The following is a 26506-nucleotide window of genomic DNA, read 5'->3' on the forward strand; positions in this document are numbered from 1 at the left end:
CGCCGCAGGCCCCAGCCGCCCTCCCGGTCCCCCTCGGCCCGCCCCGGCCCCGGCGCCGGCCCCGGCCCCGCCTCGTGGCGGGCGGAGGAGGCGCAGGCGCGGCGGCCCCGGCCCTGCCCCGGCCCGGCTGCGGCGGAGGCAGCGGCGGAGCCGGCGGGGCGGCGGCGGGATGGCGGCGCCGCTGAGCGACGGGGACCGTCGGAAGCAGATCAGCGTGCGGGGCATCGCGGGGCTGGGGGACGTGGCCGAGGTGCGCAAGAGCTTCAATCGGCACCTCCACTTCACCCTCGTCAAGGACCGCAACGTCGCCACCCCCCGCGACTACTACTTCGCGCTGGCCCACACGGTGCGCGACCACCTGGTGGGCCGCTGGATCCGCACCCAGCAGCACTACTACGAGCGGGACCCCAAGGTGAGCCCCGGCGGGACGAGGGGCTGGGCTGGGCGGCTGTGCCTTCGCCAGGGGTGTTTCCGTGTCTACCTGGCAGGTGTCACTGCGAGTGTGACCCACTGTCCCTTGCGTGCACCTGGCTGTGGGGCCCCTTGTCGTGGCCGTGCCGCTCGTGCATCTCACCTTGATTTCTTCCCTGCGGGCGTCGTGACACCTGTATCCCTCCTGCACACCCTGCTGCTGCTGTGTCCCCAGGGGCATCACCATGGCCCTGTCCCTTGCACGCACCTCGGCGTGGCTGTGTCCCCGTGAGCCGTGCCTCAGCTGTGTCCCTCACACACACCTTGCCGTGCCTGTGTCCTCATTGACATCGCCACAGCCGTGTCCCTTGTGTGATTTGCCGTGACTGTGTCCCCACAAACTCTTTTGCAGTCATGTTCCACTGAACCTTGCTGCAGTATTGTTTCCCCTCAGACACCCTCATAACTGTGGTCCCCTGTGCTTTGTCACAGCCATGTCCCCTGTGGTCCCACTCTGAGCAGGTCCTTGCTGGTGCCAGCTCCTCTGCAGGTTCCACCACGCTCACGTCCTGCACTCACTCTGCTGCGGTGGTGTCCCCTGTGGGCATCATCACCTCCATGGCTGAGCACAGCTGTGTCCTGACTTCACTCCTGCAGAACGTGCAGGCAGTTCAGCTTTCAGCTGGAGAGGAGTTTCCTGCCTTGTAAAAACCGGACAAGCTCTCCCAGGTCACCAGACCCCAGGGTTCCTCCCCACTTGCCAAGTCAGGACAGTGATGCTGAAGGTGTTGGGTGCTGCAAGATGTGATTCAGACTTAATCCTTTTAAATTAAGACCCAATCCAGCGCTTGACTGGAGAGCCACAGAGAGCAGGTGTGTAGTGAGAAAGGCACGTACCTTCCCAGGGCGCGGGCAGGCTGCCACCTCCCTGAGTTAGCTCTTTTCCCAAGATGATGAATATTGCCTTGACACAAGAAACAAAATTTCACGACAGAATGGCTGCACGTGCACTGGGAGTTACCCTGGGGCATGGGACTCTCCCTTTTACCCTAACTCACACAATTGTGCCCTGATCTGTACTGCAGCACCAACAGAAGGGATTGCACAGGTCTCATAAAGGCTCTGAGGAGCCTGGAGTGAGTTTACTTACTGTCCTCTATACTTAGATTTTCACTAGAAATGTGCCCCTGCGGGAGGCTGAAAGGAGCAAAGCATTTGTGCGCGATGATTTTGGTCTTTCTGAGGAGCCCCAGGGAACAGTCCGACCCTTTCAGACTCCCCGCAGAGGTGGCGGAGTGGGTAATACTGCTGCTTAGCAGGGAAAGATCCACACTACAGTGGAAAGAGATTCAAAGGAAAGCACAATTTGAAGTCAGGTTATTGTTCTGTTGAGAATTCCAGTTTATTTATAAAAATATCCATAGTGATGAATGTGAGTGAGGGCAGCAGTTTGCACAGCCTGCTTCTCATCCCACAAGCAGGCTTTCGTTAGCATTAGCGGCACAGACACGGCTCCTCTCAAGCTTGGAAGGTCACTGCACAGTTGTGCCAGGAGCCCTGCCACCTATGGGACAATTTCCTTGTTCAGCAGGGTGAAACGGGAGTGAAATTCAGTGTGGGGTGAGCAGGAGGACCCATGAGATGGGAGTGCTGGGAAATTACACTCAGGAAGGTGCTGGCCCTCAGCCCAGCCAGCCTGCATGGGGCAGGGGGCTTGCTCTGGCTTTTGGGAGACTGCATCAACTTCAGCCTAGCATGGGAAAACTTTAAAAGCCCAGCGTAAACATCACCTCAGCTGAGCCTGACAGTGTATAAATATATCATTCAGCATCCCAGATAATGCTTGCCCTGAGTTAATTAGGGAAACACTTAACAGGCAGCGAGATTTTTCTATAGAAGGCTGTTGGCAGGGAGATGCGTGGTGGAGGCTTGGCCAGCATCCCGCATGAAATTCTTCTGACAAACAACTCTAGTGCGTGGTGTTCAGGAGCAGGCGCCAAAAGCCAGTCTGGGAAGACATCCCTGCTCTGGAAAATGCTCGGGTCTGCTGTTGTTTTTAAGCAGTTTTGGTGAAAGCCAAGTGCTGTGCTGTGTGTAAGTGTCTCGCTTTGCCTCCCCAGCGCATTTACTACCTGTCCCTGGAGTTCTACATGGGTCGCACTCTGCAGAACACCATGGTGAACCTGGGCCTGCAGAATGCTTGTGATGAAGCCATTTACCAGGTAAAGTCTTGGGGGTACCAGGGTCCCCCTGAGGCTAAACTTTCTCACACAGAGGGCTGAGTATCTTTATTTCTCAGGGCTTCGCCTGAGAAGGTTATTTGGACTCTACAAAATGAAGTTTGGCCCTTTCTTTGTGTTTTTCATTCCCTAGAGAAGACAACGTGGGGGCCCTGGGGTTCCTTGGAGCTGGAGTACATTTTTTCATAACCACCGTTTCCGTGTAGTGAATGGGAAAACCCAGAAGTGTATACTGAAAACAACACCCAGTATTCTAAATGACCTGAGAGTCACAGGCTGCAAAGAGCTTTCCATTAGCAGGAGAGATGATGGTTTATCACAGGAGATGTAGTGTAATGGGAGAGACTGGGACTAGAGCAGCAAACCAAATTACAGTTCATACATTAAGGTACACAAGGCACAGCAGCAGTGCTGCCAGGTAAAAGTGAATTGGTGGGAAGGGAGAAAGGGAGGAAATAATTTGCTGGCAATAAAATGTTCCCAAATGATTTCCATCTGGAAAAAAACACAGCTGGGTATCACCAAGGCAATCACTAATGTGAGGCTATTTTCACTTACTTACATGGTTATTTGCAGACACCTCTGCAACAGCACAGTGACCTTTTTTGACAGAACGTGAGGTTTTTGGCTTTCTCACCCAAATGCTTTATTCCTACCAGCTCCCCCTCGCCCCTCCCTCTGCCCCACCAGACTGATCCATGTTACACTTTCTAGCAGAAGTTGGGCACTTCACTGTCTCTCTAAATGAGGTACTTCAGTTGCTGCTGAAACATTCTGGCAAGCACTTTTCCTGCCAAGGAATCGGAAGGGATTTCCAGGGAAGCACCTGTTTCCTCTCAGAGGTATTGTGCCTCAGAGGGCAGGCTGGTTTTTTTCAGGGAGCATCCTCTAAGTTCCTTTTCAAGACACTTTCCAAGTGCAGATTTGGCCCGACATGCCAAGGCTTCCCTGGCTGTAGTTTGCAGCATGTGGAGCTCATCATGGCCCGTGGCCAGCTTGCTTTGGAGGTCTCGCATCCAGCATGGCTCTGTCGCTAAGAGAATTCATCTCGGTTTTTCTGTCCCCATCATCCTGTGCGTGAGGCTTTCCCATCTTGTGGCTGCAGACCACTGAAGTGCTGGGAAAACAGTTTGAAGGGCAGCCGTGGTATTGCCTTGACACCCTGCTCTCCCCCCTGGCAGCAGGGTGAGCTAGTGCTGAGAGTCTGCACCTCTGGACTCCTGGAGAGTCCTTGCTGCTGGCAGCCTCAGCCTTCATCTGGCAGGGGCCCCCAGGCCAGAGAACAGATGGCTCAGGAGATGCAGGCAACCACTTCCAGCCACAGACTGCAGCCAAGGAGCTCGGTGGCAGGCTGGGCAGAATGTGGGAAGCACAGAGAGTGATGGTGAATGCTGCAGTCACTGCTGCCAGCCTGGCCGTGCCCTTCCTCAAGGACCCCAAGGGTATGAGCAGAGGGATGACCTCCCCTGCCCAGGCAGGACTCAGGGGTCCCTTGCACACTGGCGTGACCATTCCCCCCTACTGTCTCCAGTGTCAAGTTTGGTCAAAGGGCATCCTGCCCTGAGGGGCTGCCAGGGCATGACTGGAGTCTTTAAGGAAACCTTCTTCATGGGAAAGCAACCTCTGGAGATGGGCTAAATGGTGTTCCAATCAATTGGGCTGCCCAAGGACTAAGGGCTGGTGAGATGCTTTGTGGGAAGGGATGCGGAGACCTTGTGGGTTTAATTTCCCTCAGTGTGGGTGGTTTTGGGATGTGTTTGTCCACCTTGGAGGGCAGCTCAGGACATGGGGTTTGTTTGGTGACATGTTCTGCTGTGGTTGTTCCCCAACAGCTGGGTTTGGACTTGGAGGAGCTGGAAGAAATTGAAGAAGATGCTGGACTGGGAAATGGAGGCCTGGGCCGCCTGGCAGGTAATACAGGGGAAGGGGAGTTCCCTCCTCATGCAGAGTGCGTGGGGACCCAGGGTGGGGTGGCTGTCACACCCTCACCACTGGCATCTGCCCTCCAGGCCCTCAGCAGTGTGGGACCCTCCTGGCTGCTCCTGTCTGGCCAGAAACATCCCCTCCCCAGTGAGAGCACCCCGGAGCTGTAGGTGTGTGTTCCGCAGTGCAGCAAGCAGTGCTGCGGCTGCAAGAGGCTGTCTGGAGCCTTCCTCCTCACCTCCCCGTGAAATCTCTCACTTCTCACAGGCACTCAACAGCTCTCACACAGGCAGATTGTTGGCTGCTATTTTAGTCTGCCTGTCCTGTGGGACAGCTGGAGATGAGAGCTCGGAGTAATGCTGGGGCTGATCTTTACCAGAACTGCCTGGATGGAGGGCTGGAAGGGTTTCCTTGGGAAGCAATAATAGTTTAGTAGCTGGTGGTGCAGCAGGTCAGGGTCAGAAGCTCTGCTTTACTGGGCAGGCTTAGAGCAAGGCAAGTTTAGAAGAGCTCTCACTGCAACAAAGCTGGATTTGGGGTTTTGGTGACCTGTCCTTGTCACCAACAATTCTGGGGGTTTGTGGTCGCTCAGCAGGACATGCATAGAGTCCTGCTGCAGACTATCTCCTTGTCTTCCTTCTGCACTTGGGTTTCCTCTGAGTAATAAACATTTCCAGCAGCACTGTTGTGGCAGCTCCTCATCTCCATGCACAGCACACTCTGCAGCACGTGCAGCAAGCGAGGAGTGAGGTTCCTTGCAGAGTGCCCATGCTCTGCTCCTGTTTCCTGGGCCCTTACAGCCTGTTTCCTTGACCCTTACAGCCTGTTTCCTGGACTCCATGGCCACACTGGGGCTGGCAGCATATGGTTACGGCATCCGCTACGAGTTTGGGATCTTCAACCAGAAGATTGTTGATGGCTGGCAGGTACTTGGCAAGCTCAGGTTCCTCTTTCCCCATCTGTTTGATGCTGTGGACAGGGCCTGGGCTTAAAAGGCACTGCAGTGCCTTGAGCTGCTCCTAAACTGGGCATTTGAGTCCATTGCTGGGCAAGTTGATGTGGGATTTGAGCCACAGGGCATGGCTGAGTCCAGAGCTCTGCCTGCCTGGGTCTCCACAGTGCAGCTTCAACAACCCCAGAGTCCCATCCAACCTGGCAGTGAGTCAGCAAAGCCAGACTGAGGGTGGAGGTGTGCCTAAATACTTCAGGAAGGTGTCTGGCAAACGATGTGTTTGATCATGATGGAACATAGGCAAGTGCCTGGGGTGATTGCTGCTCCTGCGGGCTCCCTGGTCAGTGGCAGACAGGGCTTAAACAGGGATTTTCCTGTAGCATTAGGGATCATACTATTTTTCAGTGAAAATAGGCTAAAAAACTGTCCCAGCTGGCAGTTTTCCTTCGTGTGTGTCTGGAGGAGGTTTTCATTAGGAGACTTGCCTTGCTTCGGAGTACAAAGTATGTTTTTCCCCTTAAAATACCACTCTGTAAGTCAGGGACGATGAGAGGTTTGAAGGTTGTTTTTTCCTGCTTCTCCACGAAGAGGCTGCAATGCTGGGCCCCATAAATGGTGAAAACAGGGAGGGGAAAGCTTCCCTTGTATTTGACTTCATGTTTCTTAAAAAAGAACAGGGGTGGTGGCCCATTGGGCCCTCCCCCCCTGCCTTGCCCCTCCTTGTCCCACTATCTCCCCCTTCCTTTAAGTCCTTCCCTCTGATGGATGCACTTTGCTCCCATTGCCACAACTGTGAGGTGAGAGATGAAAACCCTCTCTGGCAGAGGGCCGAGCAGTTAACAGCACCTGGCTTACAGGGTGTGGCTTGTGCCACTGGGTGCCACATCCCACATAATCCTCAATATCCACAGTCAAACTGGGTGTAAAGGCCTGGAGACAGACCCAGTGCAGTGCTCTGTGCAGTTTGGATGGCTTAAACCTTAACAAAGGTCCATAGAGGCTGATTTCTTTATACCAGCTGGGACACAGTCATCCAAGTTTCAGAAAGCCCAGCTATCCTCTAGAGGCCTCTGCATATCCATTTTTAAAGCCAGCTTGCTGCAGCTTTGCTTTCAGAGCGCTGTCCCTTGGGAGAGCCTCCACTGGGAGGCAGCGGGCTCTCCTTGAGCCCGTTGCCGTGTGTGCCCCCGCAGGTGGAGGAGGCGGACGACTGGCTGCGCTACGGCAACCCCTGGGAGAAGGCCCGCCCCGAGTACATGCTCCCGGTGCACTTCTACGGCCGCCTGGAGCACACCCCCGAGGGCGTCAAGTGGGTCGACACGCAGGTACCACCCTCTGCCTCCCTGCTGGGCTGGGGAGGGCCGGCCAGGGGAGCCCTGGGCTGCGCGGGGTCCTCGGGCTTCACTTCTCCCCCAGACCGGCCAAACTCCCTCTGCTACCCTTGCAGATACGCACAGGTGACCTTGTAGCCCGTGGGGTTGGAGGAAATAAAAGCTTTTGTTGGATTGTTGCAGCTGGATTTGAGAAAAAAGAGAGAGATCTGTTGATCTCCAGGGCAAAGCCCCGCAGTCTTGCATGGAATTATGTTAGAGGAGAATTGTAGGCTCCTTCCACGCTGCTCCAGGCCATTGCTCACTCACACCCTGTAGATTTTCAGGGGGTTCTGATGCTGCTGCTGTGCCGGGGCATGGAGCAATCCCATGGGTGTTTAATTCTTGTCACGAGAGCAAGTTCCTCTCCCAGAGCAGCCCAATGGGCAGAGTGCTGTCAGGGAAGGCTGGAGGTGTGGATTCCACTCTCCAGTCTGCCTGGAGGCCTTGTTTTGTGGCATCATGGAGCACAAACACTCCTTCAGCCTCTCCCACAGTTGGAGCTGTACTTCAGGAGCTCGTGCTTGTTCAGGCTGCTGCATCACAGCTGCATTCCCATCTCACTGCTAACGAAGGCACAGGTTTATTGAAAGGATTGAAGATGCTTCTCCTCTGTAAGCACTGGTCAGGGTGGAGGAAGGAAGGACAGCTAATTTCTCTGTGATTCAGGAAGATGACCTGGCCTTGTTCCCATAATGTTCAGCAGTCTCTCAGCCTGATGAAGCAGCTCAGTTCATCTGAGGAGCTCACAGCCACAGAGCCCAGCCATTCCCTTCAGCACCAAGGGCTGAAGCTCAGTCACAGAGTCACCTGGGCCTGCTCAGAAGAGAAATAAACCATTTTATTTCTGGTTGTCAGAGGCCGTGCATTGACTTAGGCCATTGCCAGGATAACAGTGCAGGTTCAACACCACAGCCCCAGCACAGGGAACATCTTGGAGGCATGTGCCAGAGCTCTGGCCCCCCAGTGCAGCAGGTATCCATTTGGGGGCCAAGTGCCATTGCATTTCAGCATGCCTTTCTTCTGATCCTGCTGGCAGTCTGGGGCCTCAGGGATCCCAAACACTGCTTCGTGCAAGGAGGTGAGTTGTCAGATAGTGCTGCTAAGCGAACAAGTTGGAAAGGTTCAAAAAAGCCGAAGATGCAGTCTCCAAATATAGCATGGCTGAGTTCATGTGATGTGTGCCCCAGTCCCTGGGCAGGCTCCCTCCTATTTCCATGTTGGGAGCTGGTCACAGCAGCTTGGAGAGCCTGAGCTCTTGCTGATTCTCCCCAGAGGAGAGGTGTTGCTGGTGCCAGCACAAAGAGGCTGTTCAGGACCTCAGAACATGCTGATGTGCCCAGGTTTTCCCTGCTGTGTGAGCTGGGAGCTCCAGGGTTGCTCCCTGTAGCCGTGTGTGCAGCCTCCTGAGGCTTAACTGCAAACTGCACAAAGAGTTTCACACTCATGTTCAGTTCAGGTGCTGGAGATCTCAGTGCAGTTACCCAGGCAGGTTCAACAAACCCTGAATATTGGGTGGATGACTCTGGAAATGGTGCTGCAGTTGTAAGGTTTGGTCCTGGCAGGTTGCAGAAGGCTAAGGGGCAGGATTCAGGCTGTGGAGTTAATCCCAGATGGAAACACAAAGGTCCAGGATGCTCTGATAGGTACCCCAGCTGTACAGGAAGGTCGGCAGGTTTCTTTCTTTCTCTCTTGCACTTCATGGATGAGGTTGTAACTGCAGTTGGTCAGTGAAGCTCCAGACAGCTCTGGTTCCCCTATAAATGCTTTCCCAGTAGGTGGTGGAAGTGCCCATGACAGCAGGGAAGTCTGTGAAGCTCAGCAGGTGTATTTTGGTGAGGTGAGATTCCTTCTAAGCCAGGACTTGTCTTTGTCCTCTGGATTTTTCCTGCAGAGCTTTCAGCCACTCTCCCACCTCCTCTGAGGCCACTGTGGTGTAACCAGAGGGGAATATTGTCCTTTTCAGGTTGTCCTTGCCATGCCTTACGACACCCCAGTGCCTGGATACAAGAACAACACTGTGAACACCATGAGACTCTGGTCTGCCAAGGCACCAAACGACTTCAACCTCCAGGAGTGTAAGTGATGTCCCTGCACTGCCCCTCCTCTGGCCAGGCTGGGACACAGTTGTCCCTTTGTGCATGGCACCTGGTGCAGCACTTCACATCTGGCCTGCTTTGTGTTTATCTCAAAGGTGTCTCCAAAACACAGCACTGTGTGCACATCCATGGTTCACACTATTCCCCAGCTGCTCCCAGACACCCACCTGCAACCAGGACACCCACCCATCTCCTCCTGTCACTCTAGTGCCTTTCACACATGTACATTCCTGTTCCATTAATACCAGCCTGAATATTCCTGCTACAAAACCTCTCTACAAGAGAAGAGGGAGAAGTGTGGTGTCAGGGACATGCCTGAATCTCTACAGCTGCTGCAGTGCTGTGTGTATTTCTCTCCCTGCAGTCAATATGGGCGACTACATCGAGGCAGTGTTGGACAGAAACCTGGCAGAAAACATATCCAGAGTCCTGTACCCAAATGATAATGTGAGTGGCTTGCTTGCCTCTTCCCTGTTGCTCAGAATCATCCTTCCTGCAGATGTATCTCCTTGTTTGCAAACACTGGAAGGTCATGGCTATCTGATGGTTGTTGCTGTGCGTTAGTACAGGAGGTTGTCCCTGTAATTCCCAGGGAACAGGTATGGCTCTGCCGGCTCCAGAGGGTCTCTGCTGACTGATTGGCAGCTAAGAGTCTGGCCCACATGATGTAGCTGCTCTGTTCCACGCTGCAGGGAGGGGAGGACATCACTCCTTCAACTTCAAGGCAGTTGCCAGTTTACACAGTGGGGACTCATTTCCATCCCCAGTTCAAGGGATTTCTTACTGCAAGGGCTGTGCCAGGCCAAGCACTCACTGGGCTCTGGGTCCCAAGGGGAAGAGCCCTCATATCTTTTCATGGGTTGGCATCTGTGCTGGAAAAGCAAATCCCCTGCCCTTTACCCCACACCCTGTCAAGCCTGCTGGTGTTTTAAAATAGATCAGCACAAAGCACGGTGTGTGTGAGGCAGCTGGTGTGTGCAGAGACACTCCTGGCTATTGCAGAAAGCCCAAAATCCTTTGTCCAAAAACCCTGCAGCGTGAGGGAGGGAGCTGTGCTGGCTCTGCAGGAGTACCATGGATGGGGCAGGCTCTGTTGCTCTCTCTGGAAGCAGCTGTTTGGGATGCCAAGCCCTTGTGAGTCCCTACAGCTGCTGTCCTCATCAGAGATGTATGATAAACATCCACGTTTGCCCTGGTGAGGAGCCAGACGTGTGAAGCTGTTGGGAAGCCCCTCGGGGTGGAGAGGAGCATCTCCAGGGCTTTGGCTGCCAGGTGGGGATGGCAGCTGCAGCTCTGATGGCTGTGGTGCCCTCACTTGCAGTTCTTTGAGGGCAAGGAGCTGCGGCTGAAGCAGGAGTACTTCGTGGTGGCTGCCACCCTCCAGGACATCATCCGCCGCTTCAAGTCCTCCAAATTCGGCTGCCGAGACCCTGTGAGGACGTGCTTTGAAACCTTCCCAGACAAGGTGAGTCTGTGGGCAGAGGTGCTGGGGAGATGACAGCCAGACCTGCCTCTCAGGAGGGGAGCAGGACGCCCAGGACTAAATGGGGGCATTTCTACAAACACCCCAGCAGTTTGGGTTGTAAAACAGATGATCTCCAGGCCTCTTTTCCCAGGGAAAAATTTGTAATCTGGAGCAAAACTTGATAAGTTTGAATAGCTCCATTATTGAGAGGTCTGTCTGTTTCTGGGTTGTGAGTCATGAGAAGAGCCTTGGGGCTGACCCTTACCCTGACCCCACGCATGCAGGGCACTGTCACAGTCGTGTCACTGCCAGAACTGAGACCAGCAAGTCTGTGTTGCAGGTGGCTATTCAGCTAAATGACACCCACCCTGCCCTGTCCATCCCAGAGCTGATGCGGATCCTGGTGGATGTGGAGAAAGTGGACTGGGACAAGGTGAGCAGAGCTGGGAGGACCATGCTGAACCTTGCAGGAAGAGGACTTGTGGGATTTCCTTTTCCCTCCTGGGCTGGGTGCACGTGCATTAACCTGCTGTGTGTAATGCAGGCCTGGGAGATCACCAAGAGGACCTGTGCCTACACCAACCACACCGTGCTGCCTGAAGCCCTGGAGCGCTGGCCGGTGTCCATGTTCGAGAAGCTGCTGCCGCGGCACCTGGAGATCATTTACGCCCTCAACCAAATGCACCTGGACGTAAGGGACAGTCCCAGGCTGCGGGAACTCTGACCACCTTCGGGATGGGAATGCTCCCGGGTGCTGTGGCTCTGTCACCCACGTCGCTCTCCCCCTGCAGCGTGTGGCAGCGCTGTACCCCGGGGACGTCGACCGCTTGCGGAGGATGTCGGTGATCGAGGAGGGTGACTGCAAGCGCATCAACATGGCTCATCTCTGCGTCATCGGCTCCCACGCCGTCAACGGCGTCGCCCGCATCCACTCCGACATTGTCAGGAACTCGGTGTGAGTTGGGACACGCACAGCCACGCGCCCTCTCGCTCGCTGGGCCGTGCCTGCCAGCTGGGAGGGGTGGCTGGGGCGGCTGGGTGTCCAGGCCTGCTCGGGTTGCCGTGCTGGGGAGACCCTCTCCCTTTGGAGCTGGTGAAACTCTTGGCGGTGCAGCTGAGGAAGGGGGTGAGAGGCAGCAAAGGGTTCACAGCTGTTACTGGGAGATTGACAGAGCCTGCCCTGAGTCAGGAGCACACACTGTGGGGGCCCAGATGTAGCTCTGGGTGGTGGTGGGTGGCTCAGAGCTGCCTGGTGTTTCAGGTTCAAGGATTTCTATGAGCTGGAGCCAGAAAAGTTTCAGAACAAGACCAACGGGATCACGCCGAGGCGCTGGCTCCTGCTGTGCAACCCAGGACTGGCTGATGTTATTGCTGAGGTGAGTGGTGAGCATGAGAGGTGAGGGTGTGAGCATGATCCCTTTGGTCACCTCTTCCTGTGGCCTGGTCAGCCCTGAGGCTGACACCTGGCAGCTCTGTGGGGACAGCCTGGGAGGACCATGCTGTGGTACATGTAGATGTGAAGTTGGCTGGGCTCTAAAGTTGATGGCGAAGAGTTGGCCAAAAAAAGCAGCAGAAATCTGGATCTGGTCCCTGCCCTTGTGGGGGCTGCACACAGGCACAACCACAGGGTGTCTGGACACGTGTTCAGCTTCATGGGCACAAAGGAGCTCCTCACATGGAGGTCCAGCTCCAATTCTGCCCCTTGTATTTCCCAAGCCCTTTAGGACAGGATTTTACCTCACACTGCAACAGGCCATGGCTGAATATCATCCTGCAATTAAATGTATCTTGATATCTTGTGGCCCATCAGTTTCTCCAGCTGCCAGGAGGCCATGGCACATGTGCACACATCCTCCCTCTTCCTGCTAAAACTCCTTGAGAGAGGGGAGCTTGTCCGAATTCTAGCAAGTGACCTGTTTCCATTGGGCTTCTTTAAGACACAGAGAAGTAACCTCATGATAAGAAACTGTGACCTTTTCCTGGCCACACTGCCTCTTCCAGTTCCCAGTGGGACTGTGGCACCTCTGCTGGGGAAGGTGTGGACTGCGGGAAGTGTCTGATGACATTCCTGGTTTGTTGTTTTAGAAAATTGGGGAAGGCTTCATCACAGATCTGAGCCAGCTGAAGAAGCTACTGGAGTTCATCGATAATGAGACTTTTATCAGGGATGTGGCAAAGGTCAAGCAGGTAATGTGCACTGAAGGTGGCTTGGGGGAAGAAGGACAAAAGCACCATGCTGCCAGGAGTATCCCAGCAGCAAATCCTCACTTCTGATTCAAGCCCTGGCATCTCATGCCTGTTCCTCATATTTTTCTGCCAGGAGAACAAGCTGAAGTTTGCAGCCTACTTGGAGGAGCAGTACAAGGTGAAGATCAACCCTGCGTCCATGTTTGATGTCCAGGTGAAGCGGATCCACGAGTACAAGCGGCAGCTGCTGAACTGCCTGCATGCCATCACCCTCTACAACCGTGAGTCCCCCAGCCTCTCACTGCCAGGGAGGGGAGACAGTGTCTGAAGGGTCACACAGAGCCCTGGGGAAAAGCTCACAGCCCAAATCTCCAGCTCAGGTAACCTCCACACCTCTTCTGTAGGTGTCGAGACTCTGGTGCAAGTTAAGACCCCATTTCCCTTTGTATACTTGAGGCCCCTGCCCATTCCCAGAGGGAGGCAAGTCATTGGAGCTCTGCATTGTTTCGTGATTCAGATTCAAGGATCTGAATCCCCATTGGCCATTTTTTGCCCACCACAGCTCCAGCAGATGTCTGGTTGGGCCTCAGGGTCCTGCAAGATTGATGGGTCCCTGTGACGTGGGCTGAGGTCCCAGCCTGCCCCTGATCCTGGCAGTAAACTCTGCCCACTTTATCTTCAGTTCTGGAGATGTTTAATATTTTTTTTTAAGATCAAGTTTGAGCTTTCAAATTTGAAAAAAAAAAAAAAATTGAAGAAAGATTCCTGCTCTTTCAGGCATCAGATGTAATCCATCCAAATCATTTGTGCCCAGGACCATTATGATTGGAGGAAAGGTAACCTGCGTTCCAGACTTGGTGCATGTGGCTCGGTGGGTGGGTGGGGAAGGTCCTGTCCCCTTTCTGTGGCTTTGCTGGGCCTGCTGTAGGTTAGCCAGCAGCAGGGAACGCCTCTGTGGTTCTGAGCAAGGCTCCATCACTATTACCCCATGGCTCAGGAGTTCTCCTCCCAATAGGGTGTTTTTCCTAATTCATGGCTAGGAGAATTAGGGTTGTTCAGGCTCTGGGGAGACTTTATTGTAGATTTCAGTACTTGAATTGGGCCTTTTAAGAAAGATGGGGACAAATGTTTTAGCAGGACCTAAATTTATTGTGATAGGATAAGGATAGTGGTTTTAAATTGAAGAAGGGTTAATTTAGATTAGATCTAAGGTGGAAATTTTTTCAGTCAGTGTGGTGACCCACTTAAACAGGTTGCCCCAAGGTAATACCTGCTCCATCTCTGGAAACATTCAAGGTAGTTTGGATGGGGCTGTCAGCAGCCTGGTCTAGTTGATGTCCCTGCTTATTGCAGGGTGGTTGGACTGGCTGCCTTTTAAAGGTCCTTTTACCCAAACCATGCTGTGATTGCATGTGAACAGCAGAGGTGAGGCTCAGACTCACTGCAGTGAGGACCCCACACTGGCATCTCTCATGCTCTCCCTTCTTTAAAAGCCTTCCCCATCTCTGGGCTGCTCTTCTTCAGGCGGCCCCTGGCTACCACATGGCCAAGATGATCATCAAACTCATCACATCCGTGGGTGAGGTCATCAACAACGACCCCTATGTGGGGGACAAGCTCAAGGTCATCTTCCTGGAGAACTACCGGGTATCCTTGGCTGAGAAGGGTATGTTCTGTCTTCTGTAAGCACCTGTCAGAGGTTGGGCATGTCCCAGCTGAGCCCAGGAACGGGCTGGCCTGAGAGGCGCCTGGCTGTCCCCTAGGAAGGGTCTGAAGGCTCCCTCCACACATGCAGGAGTGGCGGGAGCCGCATGGGGTCGTGGCAAAGCCACGCCTGGGCCCAGAGTTGTGTGTGGGCTGAGGGCGAGGTCAGTGGGCCACTGGCAAATGCCAGTGCAGGCTGTGGGGGGCTGCGATGGGCCAAGGACTAACTCCCACCTCTCTTGCACCTGGCAGTGATCCCAGCAGCGGATCTCTCCCAGCAGATCTCCACAGCTGGCACGGAGGCCTCGGGTACTGGCAACATGAAGTTCATGGTGAACGGGGCCCTCACCATTGGTACCATGGACGGGGCCAACGTGGAGATGGCTGAGGAGGCAGGAGAAGAAAATCTCTTCATCTTTGGCATGCGGGTGGAGGACGTGGAGGCCCTGGATCGGAAAGGGTTGGTGCACGCTGTGGCTTGTCACATGGGGATGCAGGGCCATGTTCTCTGGGAGGGACACCTTCCTCTCTGGGCAGCTCTGGAGCAGGAAAAAGCAGGGGTCTAGAGGCAGTCTTTGCCTTGGGCTGCAAGGATTCAGCTGGCCCAGCGCAGTGGGACATGGCACAAGGTGTATCAGACACGGCTGCTGGTCAGAGGCAGGAGCAGGGCGCTCTGACGGACACAGCCCTGGGAGCAAGGCCCCTCCCTCAGGAGCTGCCCCACACCCCTGCCTGCCCCCCTGCCCCAGAGAGGAGGGCCCAGGGGGAGCAGTGCCCAGAGCCTGTGTGTGCTGGGGCAGGTACAACGCCCGGGAGTACTACGAGAGGCTGCCCGAGCTGCGCCAGGCCATCGACCAGATCAGCAGCGGCTTCTTCTCCCCCCGAGACCCCGGCTGCTTCAGGGATGTTGTCAACATGCTCATGTACCACGACAGGTGAGTCCTGGGAAGCATCCCCGCGCAGGGGGGAGCCCTGCCTGCTCATGGGAAGATGTCTGTCCTGCCCTGAAGGCAAACCCCAGCCAGACTCTGCTTTGGGTTTCAGGTTTAAGGTGTTTGCAGACTATGAGGCCTACATTAAGTGCCAAGGGCAAGTGGACCAGCTGTTCATGGTAAGACTCCTGCTGAGTGGGAGGGCTGGGGGTAACTGGGATGAGTGTGCTCCAGTGGAGCCCTTCTTTAGGACACCGCAGTGTGGGGGTGCCCTGGGGCAGAGTGAGGCAGGTTGGGCTGCTTCGGCTGCCCCACACCGTGGTGGTTTAAACCAGTCAGTGCCCTGCAAGGCCGCAAGCCAGGACGGAGCTGGGTGAGCCACTGAGTACTGCAATTGCCTCTCCTCTTCCCAGGATCCCCGTGAATGGACGAGGAAAGTCATCAGGAACATTGCGTGCTCGGGCAAGTTCTCCAGTGACAGAACCATCACAGAGTATGCCCGTGAGATCTGGGGGGTGGAGCCTTCTGCCACAGCAATCCCCCCGCCCAACCTCCCCCGAAATTGATGCAAGCACCAGGGGAAGGAAGGAGGGATACGCTCCCCTCGCAGGAGGCCTCACCTGCATTCCACCACCAGTCCGATGGGCTCAGCTCTGCAGAACCAAGGCCTTTCCCTCAGAGGGGTAGAAGGATGCTCCGAGGAGTCCTGACTGAGGAGCAAGAGCTGGGGCGAAGGAGAAAGGACCTTGTGTTTGCACCTTCCTAGCCTGCATGTGCTGCATAGTGCTTTTAGTGAGATGGCCGTGGATCAGTCTTCCATGGCTGTGCTCCGTGCTTAACAAGGGCTTTCCAAGTAAACCCTCCCCTCCCCGCTGTGTGCAAGGGCCTGGCCTCCTTGACCCTGCCCCACAAGTAGGATTAGCCGACACAGAGTGTTTTTCTCCTCCAGGGCTCTGCCAGGCCCGAAGCTGGGGGAGGGAGAGGCCAATCCCTGCCCTTCCCCAGTACCACCGAAAGAAGGGGGGCTGGCTGTGACAGCAGCTGTCAAACACTGTGCCACAAGCAGGAGAGCCTGGCATCAGCCACTTCCTTGCCACAGAGCTTACTGTAGCCTCCTACCACTTTCCTAACTAAAGGCCCAGTAACCAAGCCACTCCAGGGGTTTCTAGCCTCCATGTCTGCATAGGGAGGGCTGTTCCTGCCACTGCTGGCTCTTGGCTCTGCAGGTACAGCCGTGTGCTGGGTGCTGCTCGGGGTGAACAAGGATCACAGCCTCTGTTAGCAGGGTCATGCTGCTCCACATATCCCTCCCAGTGCTGGGGTCACAATTAACACCCATAGTGCTGTGTAGTGCACCAGTACTGCCCTGTTTGACACCAACTCATTAAAACAACCTGAACACCTGCTGGGTTGACTTTGGACTGACTTGTGACTACTCCATGCCTCTGGGTTCAGGCTGCAGCAAGTTCAGGCCACAGTGCCTGAATCACTGCTGTCCTCCCCAGCTGTGGCTTCACGGTCTGTAGTCTCTTGCAGCTGGCAGGGTGTGGGCACCACCGTGGGGGGAACATGCCCCTGACAGGCTGACTCTGCACTGGGGAGGGGGTTAGTGTTGGGTTTGCCCTGCAAATAGCACACGGGGCTCCTGAACTAGAAATCACACAGGCAATTCCCACCTCTCCAGTCCCAGGCGAGAAGCAGAGCCTCAGCTGCAGCCAAACAACAGGCACAGACCCTCTGGGCTCCAGCAGAGTCGCTCCCCTAAAGCTGGCAGCAGTCACAAAGATTTACCCACTCCCAGCTGCAAGCTCCCCTCCCACACACAACCCTACTGCAGCCCTGCTCCACACCCAGCTGACCTGCTCAGTGTGGGGAAAAAAGGTCCCAAAAACTGCCAGGTAGAACTTGTAAAGCTAAAGTGATCAGCAGTCAATGCCTTTATTAAAACTACACCACTTTTAGATAAACATTTCAGTTTAAATTTCCAAGCATGTCACTGGCCTGCTAACAGGAAGGGTGGTGGTGGGACCACCAGCAGCAGCAGTTGTGGTGCTGGGCTCTGTCCCAGCAGGAGGAGGGCAGCCAGCCAGGCCCCAGCTCAGGCTGCACTTTGCCCCAAGCCAGCTGCCAGCAGCAGCAGTAACTGGAATGTGTGTTACTCTCCAGAGCCAGGTGAGTATTTCTGGTCTGTCAGATGAATTATGTTTGATGCACTTGCATTGAAGTGGCACAGCTACTTTATGAGTATCAGGGGTCAGAAACCTCAGGGACAACTGCACTAATGGCAGAAGAATCTTGGTACAAAAACAAGCTACTGTCTCTTTTGCAACTAGTATGAGCCTGCAGCTATAACTCTGGTGCATGCTGAGCCGTTTATTACTATGCTGTACATCCCTGACCAGACCCTTGGGGCAGCACAATTCCCTTTGAGCACTAGAGACTAAACCTACAGCACCTGGTACTGTCTGTATGGACTGTCACGGGGCAGGACCCCAGCCAGGCTGCGTGTGACTGACTCCTCTGTCAGTGCAGAGCTCTTCAGCCCCTCTTCTAGCCCCAAGCAGGGCAAGGACATCCCCCGAACGCCTCCCTGTGGGAAAGGCTCATTTCCACTTCTGCCTCCTGGACAATGGCTGTCAGAGGGGCTAAGATGTGCCACTGGAAGTGCACAGAAGGCAGGGGGAGAGATGGGGAGTGACACCCCAAACTGATTTTTGCATCAAAAACTCTATCACTGCCTGCTTTTAACTACAGTGGAACAGCACTGCCACCAGGAACAGGAAAACCTGACCCAAGGAATTAAAAAGTAGTTGAGAAAAAAAACCCCTTGCCCTTCTCACCAAAAAGCAGCACGTGGCTGTCCGGGTGTGTTCAGGGCTAATGGAAGACATCCATGCCAGCAGCCTGGGCACACACTGTTCGTGGAAGAGGAGATCAAGCAAAAAAGTAACCTCACACTTTCTGTCTTAAACACCCAAGTCTGCAGTTTATATACATGTGTCATTTCAATCCTAATAGGAAGTACTTGTGAAGAAGGGGAGGATGTCCACAGAGGATAGCAGGGATGGGAGCAAAAAAGGAAAAAGGTACAGGAAAGATAAAAGGGCACTAGCCTTTCCCATTAAATAGATGTTTCAAAAGGAAGAACAAAAAAAAAAAAATCTTTCATTTTATTTCCAAATGTGTGCAATTACCCCAACACTTGCAGCACATCGTGACTGAGGAGTTAAATAAAAATACCTCTCAGTACCTGGATCCTCCATGTATTTGTAATTACAGCCACTGATCGGAAAGGAAAGGCAAAACATGTATTTTCTAGAAAGAGAACACCTCAAACTCAAGCAAGACAACTGCAGTAAGGAGACACGGCAAAAGCCATTTGCCTACAAATGTATCTCTACATGATTCAGAAACAGCAGCAGTGTTTAAAAGTGAGAGGAACGTCCTTGGTCATGACACAGTGTCCCAGGAGCATCTGTCCTCAGCAGTACCACGAGGGATGGGCGAGCCTTTGCTGCGCTTACATTGCTCACGGTTTGGTACTGGCTCCTGGGCTGTTACCACCCCTCCCTCCAAGTCCAAACAGAAGCCAACAACTTCTTCCTTCTGCCACCACAGATGCTGATGCCAGAAGCTGGAGTTGCCAAGGGTACACATCAGGACTGGAATGGGAATCCCTGACCTCCTCTAGTGCCAGGGGTGGAAGAACGGCAGACTGACCCACGGGGAGCAGGGAGGAAAAGGAGAGAGAGGAAGGAAATGAAAATCTCTGTGCTGACAAGCAGACAGTCTTCAGTGATGATGCTCATGTTCAGATTTTCCCAGGAATTCCCTAGAAAAGAAAATGACAAAGCAGTGACACTTGGCTCTCCTATACTCTCATACTCTAGTGCATGCTATATATATATATATGTGTGTGTGTGTGTGTGAATATATATATATGTGTGTGTATATATATATATCTGTATATATATACACATATATATATATATATGTATAAGACTTGCAGGTCTTCCCATTCCCCTGGCAAATACTCTGGCTCAAGCATTTGCAGCTCCAGGGACCAGCACTGAGCTTTGCTCTGACATCCATCAGAGGCTCCCACTGAAAGAGCCAAACTGAAGCAACTGCTCTGCAAGCAGCTCCTCCAGAGCATCCAGCTCCCAGCAGAGATGAGCCAGAAAGCGTTCCCAGGTTTCTGTGGCTCCCCTTCCCAAGTCCTGCTCTGTGAGGAGGAGGAGAGCTCAGCCCCCGTGCCCGGCCAGCCCCCCGTGCCCGGCCAGCCCCCGGCACGTCCCCGCTGTGCGGAGCCCGGTGCCCAGCGCAGTTACCGCAGTATCCGAGGTAGCTCTGGGCTCCTGTAGATGTACTTGTGCCGGTAGCCCAGGTCTGTGTGGAAGGGCACAAACTGCACCTTGTAGTCCCGGAAACTCCGCGACGTGGCCGCGATGTTGTAAAGCTGAACACGAGGGGAGGCAGGTCAGGGCCTCGAGTTGCTCCAGCCCAGCTCCCCCTGCCCAGCCCGCAGCCCCCTCAGGCCTTGAGCAGCTTTGGCAGCTCCAGCCTCATTTCACCGCTGATTTGCCACTCCAACACTACAGGATCTGCAGTCCCTCTGGCCTATGTGTTTTACACTTTACATTCCTGACTTCTTGCCTGCCCAAGATGTTGTTCTATCCACACCAGTTCCTCCCACCAGATCAGTCTGATCAGAGCCACGCGCGTACCTTTTTTCCCAGATGGAATGGTACCACTGGATCATCCTCAGCATGAAGGATGAGCAGGGAGCAGGAAATGTACTTCACACTGTAAAACAGACAAGAGTGTCACAAAGGCTCAGAGCAATCCCATCGCTCTCTAGCACCAACACATGAACATTTTTAAGAAAACTCTAATGACAAACATGTCCTGTGGGTTATCAGCTACAATTTAAAACCTTATCTGGGCACCATTCATTTGATCTATGGAAAATTTACCAGTGAAAGACATGCTCATAAAATTTTCTTGCTGCTTAGACCAGAGAAAAATGGCTTGTTCCACGGTAAATCATCACCCCCCACCCCAGGTCTGGTTTGGTTTCAATACTGGAAACTCACAAATGCTCAGGCTCTTCAATGAAAGACTCAGTGAAAGGAGCCAGTGTGATTACAGACAAGGTGGCTTAGGCAAATACACAGCAAAGAAATCTTCCCAAACCTTCCTTCCATGTTCCAGGGCTACTGTTTAACGTGTAAGGTACACTTGAAAAGCATAAATGGCATGAACCAAATCAGCATCTCTCTGAGTAGTCTCTGTTCTCTCTGTTGCATCTGTCCTTACTATGAACAATTTAAAAAGACAGAGCTCCACTGTGCTGCTCTCAGGGCTGTGAGAGTAATTGAAATCACTCCAGTAAGAGCAATGCAGCAACAAAAAAGTCTCATGTCTATCCTCATTGATGCTTGCCATGGCTTGCTGCAGCCACAGCTGAAACCCCAGCAAAGAGGGAACTCACTTCTCATCATTTGCAAATTTAATTCCACTTGTCGTGATGGGGTCAAGGAAGAACCAGTCAAATCCAGGGAAGTATCTGTATATCTGAGAGGAAAAACGTGCATTAGTGGCAGGCACCAACAGGCCAGTGACACAAAGAGCACTGACAGGGCAGGCCACTGCCATCCCATAACACCCCTTGGCTGCTGACAGTGCTCTTTTGCAGAAAGACTGACACTGTTTCCATCAGCATTATTTTTCCTCCCTGTTTCGGGCCTGTCTCAGCAGCCTGCTCAGGAGCAGGCCCCGTGGTGCTTGCATGGTCAAAGCCTCCAGGTACCATGCAGGACTGCTGGCAATTCTTCCTGGGAGAGCTTTATCCCAGGGCACCTCCCCAGCCTGGCTGCACCCAAGGCCTGGCCGGCGTGTGTGCTCAGCTCAGAGCAGCTCATTCCCACGCTGGACACGTGGCTCTGGCACTGCGCCCTGTGTGTCCCCAGCAGCTGTCCCAGCCCTTTACGAGCTTCACAGGTACCCCCACTGCCCACGAGCCGTGCAGCCAGCTCAGCTCCAGCCCTTCTGAAGGCCCATTTCCATGCACACAGTTCCGTGTGAGTGTCACTGTGCACTTGCCACAGAGAAGGGGTGGCTCCGCGCCTCCTCCCGGATGTTGGTGAACGGAGATTCCAGGATCAGCGCGTCCGGGGGCGTCTCTGAAAGGCCAAAGGCAACGTGCTGAAATGGGGGCTGCACACAGCCTGCAAGGGCAGGGTCTGCCCCATGAGAGCAGCTGCCACCACGGTGCACCAAGGACAGCCCTGTCACCACCCCAGAGCTCTGTGGGGATCTGCGCCTGCTGGGAAGCACATCCACGTGTCACACTCACCTCTCTCGCAGAGGCGCCGCACCAGATTTGTTGCAACCCTGCAAAGAGGAAGGAGCACTGGATTGGCACGGGCCCCGTGCAGAGCAGCAGCTCCAGAGGTGGCTCAGGTACAACTCACCGGCCACGGGGTCGCCCCCTCACACTGCCCCACGGCGACCTGTGCTCCCGCAGGCCTCACGTCCCCGACTGCCCCGGGTGACATCAGGGGCCTGGGCTGAAGTGAACAAGTCCAAGGGAGAATCACAGCAGGCAGCCCCTTTCGGTGGCTCTCGGGCTCCCAGCACACCCAGAGCAGCGTGACACAGCCTCCTACCTCCAGACCACAAGGGCTGAGCGGGCAAGAGCGGAATGCAGGGCTATGGGCAGAGGGGTGCTGTGTTCCAGGCAGCTGCAGTGCAGCATCCCAGGGCTACGCTGCAAGGAGCTTCCCTAACTGGGGCAGAAAGCAGCAAGGTCTCCCCTGCACATCACCCTAATGGGACAGGGACGTTTCCAAAGTTGCCAAGTCCTCCAAGCACAGTGCATTTCACAAACCTTCAACTCCAGACTGGCTGGGGTCACTAGAGAACTCAGCTGGGGATCAGTCTCAGGACACTCTGACTGCAGTGTTGGGAAACATCACAAGCATGCTCTGACCCAGAAAGGGATTCTGAACAGAGCAAAAAATAGAGAGGACGAGCCAAAGTCTTTGTCTTCTCTCAAACAAAGCAGGGTGTTCAGTGTCACAGCAATGAAGAGCCACTTCCCTGAAATACCTCCCTGTGCCGGCATGTGTTTCACAGCCTTTGTGGTCTCACAGTTTATTTGTACACAGCTCAACTCAAAGCTAACTCTTGTGTTTGCCCTCTGCTCCTCCACCAATCACAAGGGTAAGAGCACGTGGTGCTGAACATTGCTCACCTCCAGACAGCCGTGGAAAGGGAGGAAGCAGGAAATGAAAGTTAAAAGCTTGAAGGCAAAGGCACTTGACACCTTGAACTTCCCTGTGCCAGGCACGACCATGCCAATGTCAGAGGTGGCCAGCAGTGTAGTCATGCATTGATTACACGCAGCACGTCCATCAGGACAGGAGGAAAACCTTTTGTAAGGATAGGGCACACACAGGAGTGGCTGGTCTGAGACACTTTTAGAATACCAGAGAAGTCTGATGTTCTGCTCTGAAAGACAATCTGCACTCTGTTACTCTAAGTGTCTTTCTAGTGTGAGGCCTCTGGACAATGAAGGTTCAAGATCCATTGCTGCAGTCCTTCACTGTAGCCCTTCTCACTCTGTACAGTGCAAAGGGGGAAGACACCCTCCAGAAATCACAGCACAGATGCCAAGCCAAGCCAGCCCGGAGATTACAGCAAAACAGCACCTTCATCCAAGGTCAGCGCTTAATGTTCTTTAGAAGTGACACTGAGATTAGATGCTTACCCTGTGCCCAGGGAGTGTCCCCATATATAGACAGGGTTGTCTCCACTCCGTGCTTTTATCCAGTCGAAGACATGGAGGGCGTCGTAGGTCATTCCCCTCTCTGACGGGCTGCCTATGGAGTCACCCCAGCCTGGAACAGAGAGACTCCTGCTGAGAATCCCTGCCAGCACAGCCAGCCCCATGCAGCCCCTCTGCAGCTGCAAACGTCCCAGGTCACGGGTACTTTCTGTTCGTGGGCACCTCTGCGATTTGGGGCTGAAAGCCCTGATTGACTCACAGCCATTTAATCCAGGTGACTGCTGTCTGCCAAGGAGCTGTTGTGGATTTAGCCAACAACAAAACCCAGGACTGGAGCTCAAACACGGCTACAACAGCATTCTTGCACCTGCAACAGCCCAGCTCCCAAAGCTTCCCTGCTTTTGCATGCATGAAACCAATTTGTAAGTGGAGTCTCTGACAGGACAGGGTTGGATGCTTGGGGCCAAAACCCAACCGTGTCTCACAGAGCTGTTGCAACATCAGTTTGTCTGTGCTGTTCGATCAGTGCCCTCCAGCAATTTTCCATCCTCCTGACTGTTTTGGACCCGTCACTGCTGCAGCACATCTGCACAGCGTGTGCTCTCAGCAGCCAGCACCTCACATCCCTTCTGATACCTAATAAGCAGCCAGAGAAGCAGCTGCCAGCAGGATTGAAAAACAGGGCAAGCTCCTACAAATAAACCTCTCCCAGGTGTCTTCTTGATAAAATTGCAATGGATTAATTTCTTTCCTGTATCTGCAGTGGCATTACACTGCAGCCACGGCTTAAATACTAAGAAGGTAAAAAAGGAACAGCAGATGCCTGACTGCTGGTGCAGAGGTGCAAAGCAGTCATGGCTTCTGCCAAGTATTATTAGCAAATCATTTACTCTGTCTTATCTCACCTGAGCTTTTAGAAGGAAGTGCAAGTTCAGCTCCTGGTGTGACCTTAGGAAAGTCAGGTTAGATCTTATCCAAAAGGACTACACCTTAGGCAAGGCCATCAGCTTCCCTGTGTGCACCTGGGGGTGCCTTAAGTGGCTGCTGTGACATCCTGTGTGCCTGGCTCTCTCTCTGCTCCTCAGCCCCCAAATCTGTGCCCTGTGCACAAGGACAGACAGGAGCCAGAGGCCACCCAGCTGGACAGCAGGAAGCAGTGCTACACAGGAAGGCACTGGAAAGAGATTTCTGGAAATTCTTTGGATACCCATGAGGGGAAAAAAGAGAAGCAATAACCACACCTAATTATCTGGCAGCAAGTGTTTGGAGAAGGAGCCCACATACCTCGATAGTCAAACGTCACCACATGGTACCCCAGGGAGCTGAGAACCTGGAAGGCAGAGAAACACTCAGAAACCCATCACAGAGTCTTGCACACCAGCCACGCTCTTGCATCAGGCCAAGGAATTCATTCTATAAAATTATTGACATGTTAAATGGCCAATTTACAGCTTTTCAATGCAGCAGGCACAGAGCTTTCCAAACACTCATCATCTCAGCCCACGGGTTTTACTCTGTTTGTTTCCTGCACCTCATATCAGGCTACCTAAGATGTTGATTACCCCTTTAACAGCTTTGACCTTAAGATCTGCAAATATCCTACTGTTTCCCCTACAAAGACTTTCATGTTTTCCAGTGAAAGAGTACAACTGCTTCAATTATATTCCTTGAACTGGCATAAAATGTGAGCATAACATATAGGAGCCCGTTTCAGAAGGCTCAAATGTACAGATCAAAAATGTGCAGTTGCTCTATTATGTATATTTATGTTATAACCAATGGCAATTCCAACAAAATCTCTTAAAAGCAAGTAAAAACACTCAATGCTGTTTGGAAAAAGTGCCTTGGTAAAACCAATACAAGCATTCCAAGCTACCATTGCTTGATATGAACCTAACAGCTCTGTGGCAGACAAAGATCAACAAAAAGTTACAACAGGATTAAAATGTTGCTCTTGTGGTCTATGTATGATACATGATTTTTTAAAAAGCAATATTAGTATTGTGTTGTACTCTAAAGAGGAAATATAATGCCAACACCATTCCTAGTGGTATTGGGACTGTTGTAATCTACAAATGAAATGACGCCTGTCAGCTGAGCATTACTTGCAGCACAGTTTTAAGAGATTACATATATTGGGTAGATTTATAAACAATTCAACATTTCACGAACACTTTGAGGCACACAGTGTCAAGTGGAGCTCACAAAGACAACTGGCACCTGACTGGGAAGGGAGAGAGCACTTCCATTGTCCCACTAGACAAATGAGATCCTGCAGGAAAGCTGTTTCCAACGGAATCCCTGTATGACATTTTGATATGTTCACTCACACATTGAATTCCCTGACTGGACATGCAGAAGATGAAGTTTCTTCTTGAAAAGTTTGGGGGTTAGCTTTACAGTGTGATTTTACTGTTAAGATTTCATACACAATCTTCCCTTTCCAGGCCATTAAAAACTATTTAATCTGCTGAGAGTTCTCATGTCTTCTATACACGTTTGCTCTGTGTTGGCTGCATTGAAGGCCTATTGAAAGCACCAGCAAAAAGGACAGCATCCCAAAGTGGCTCATTCTGCTGGAATAAACACAAACCTGGAGCTTCTGGAGTGCTAAGCCCATGTGTGTGTTCACACTGACTGAAAAAGGCAAACTAAGCAGCTTGCCTGGATGTTCTCAAAGCAAAGAATACCAGACCCAGGAATAGAAACCCTGGGCTTTGGTAAACTGTGTTCTCTGTAAATGTACGCACAGAAACACACCACGTCTGTATATTCTGAAGCACTGCTACTCCTGTCCATCAAAACCAAAACCAACTCCTCTGCCTGTCTTGGCCACCACGAAATGCACTGCAGCACAGGCTGGTTCCCAGAAAAATGACAAAACAGATCACCACACACGACAGTCTCCTCAACCAATTCTCTGCAACTTAGCTCATCTTTTTTCCGTGTTAATGCAGATACTTGGACAACACAGGCAGCCACTTACCTTGTAAAGCTCCACCCTGTGATCTCCTCCTCTGGCAAGGGCAATTGATGAAAAGAAAAAGAGAGGAAAAAAGAGAAAAACATAAAACAAAACAAAACAAAACCAAACAAAAAAACCCCAAACCAACCACATTTGAGCATATAAGTTTCCAGAAACATATTTCCCAATTGCCTGAAGCAATCTAACAGAAACATGCCAAACATAAGAAGCACCATAACTGCTTTGTCACAGGCTTCAAGGAGACAGCCAGGCTTTGTTGAGCTATGCAGGACATAATTTTGAAGTCAACTTCTCCACGTAAATCTCGCCTCACAGCAGGTAAAAATGAACTTTTCAACCCGCCCTGCTATCTGCCTTTTCCAAGGCCTGTAATGCAACCAGAACAGGCTGTCCCTTTTTGCTCTGCACACCCTGATCTCTTGCCACAAGTGCTGCCCCAGCCAGC

The 26506-nt window shown here is 53.0% G+C and overlaps 2 protein-coding genes across 2 annotated transcripts in view; one reads left to right on the forward strand and one right to left on the reverse strand.

Annotated features, from left to right (window-relative positions):
* The first annotated feature begins 141 nt into the window (after positions 1 to 141).
* PYGB (glycogen phosphorylase B) lies at positions 142 to 16697 on the forward strand. The gene is made up of 20 exons (XM_066177611.1): positions 142 to 412; positions 2532 to 2633; positions 4484 to 4562; positions 5397 to 5500; positions 6720 to 6851; positions 8863 to 8974; positions 9360 to 9442; positions 10317 to 10460; positions 10801 to 10893; positions 11005 to 11151; positions 11252 to 11415; positions 11722 to 11836; positions 12546 to 12647; positions 12781 to 12928; positions 13425 to 13483; positions 14172 to 14313; positions 14604 to 14811; positions 15152 to 15286; positions 15396 to 15462; positions 15697 to 16697. The coding sequence occupies exons 1-20, from the start codon at positions 170 to 172 to the stop codon at positions 15847 to 15849; spliced, it is 2532 nt and encodes an 843-aa protein (XP_066033708.1). The 5' UTR covers positions 142 to 169; the 3' UTR covers positions 15850 to 16697.
* Positions 16698 to 18428: 1731 nt separating this feature from the next.
* Positions 18429 to 26506, reverse strand: part of ABHD12 (abhydrolase domain containing 12, lysophospholipase) — a 30724-nt gene continuing 22646 nt past the window's right edge. The window contains exons 5-13 of the mRNA XM_066177612.1: positions 26062 to 26092; positions 24360 to 24405; positions 23058 to 23187; positions 21642 to 21679; positions 21389 to 21468; positions 20778 to 20860; positions 20011 to 20089; positions 19615 to 19742; positions 18429 to 19115 (exon numbers count right to left, since the gene is read on the reverse strand). Of these exons, the coding sequence (XP_066033709.1) occupies positions 19076 to 19115; positions 19615 to 19742; positions 20011 to 20089; positions 20778 to 20860; positions 21389 to 21468; positions 21642 to 21679; positions 23058 to 23187; positions 24360 to 24405; positions 26062 to 26092 (655 nt within the window). The 3' untranslated portion in view covers positions 18429 to 19075. The remainder of the gene's footprint in view (positions 19116 to 19614; positions 19743 to 20010; positions 20090 to 20777; positions 20861 to 21388; positions 21469 to 21641; positions 21680 to 23057; positions 23188 to 24359; positions 24406 to 26061; positions 26093 to 26506) is intronic.

This window comes from Chamaea fasciata, unplaced genomic scaffold, assembly GCF_029207755.1.
Source record: "Chamaea fasciata isolate MVZ Bird 193981 ecotype frontalis unplaced genomic scaffold, bChaFas1.0.hap1 SCAF_3, whole genome shotgun sequence".
Taxonomy (NCBI): domain Eukaryota; kingdom Metazoa; phylum Chordata; class Aves; order Passeriformes; family Sylviidae; genus Chamaea; species Chamaea fasciata.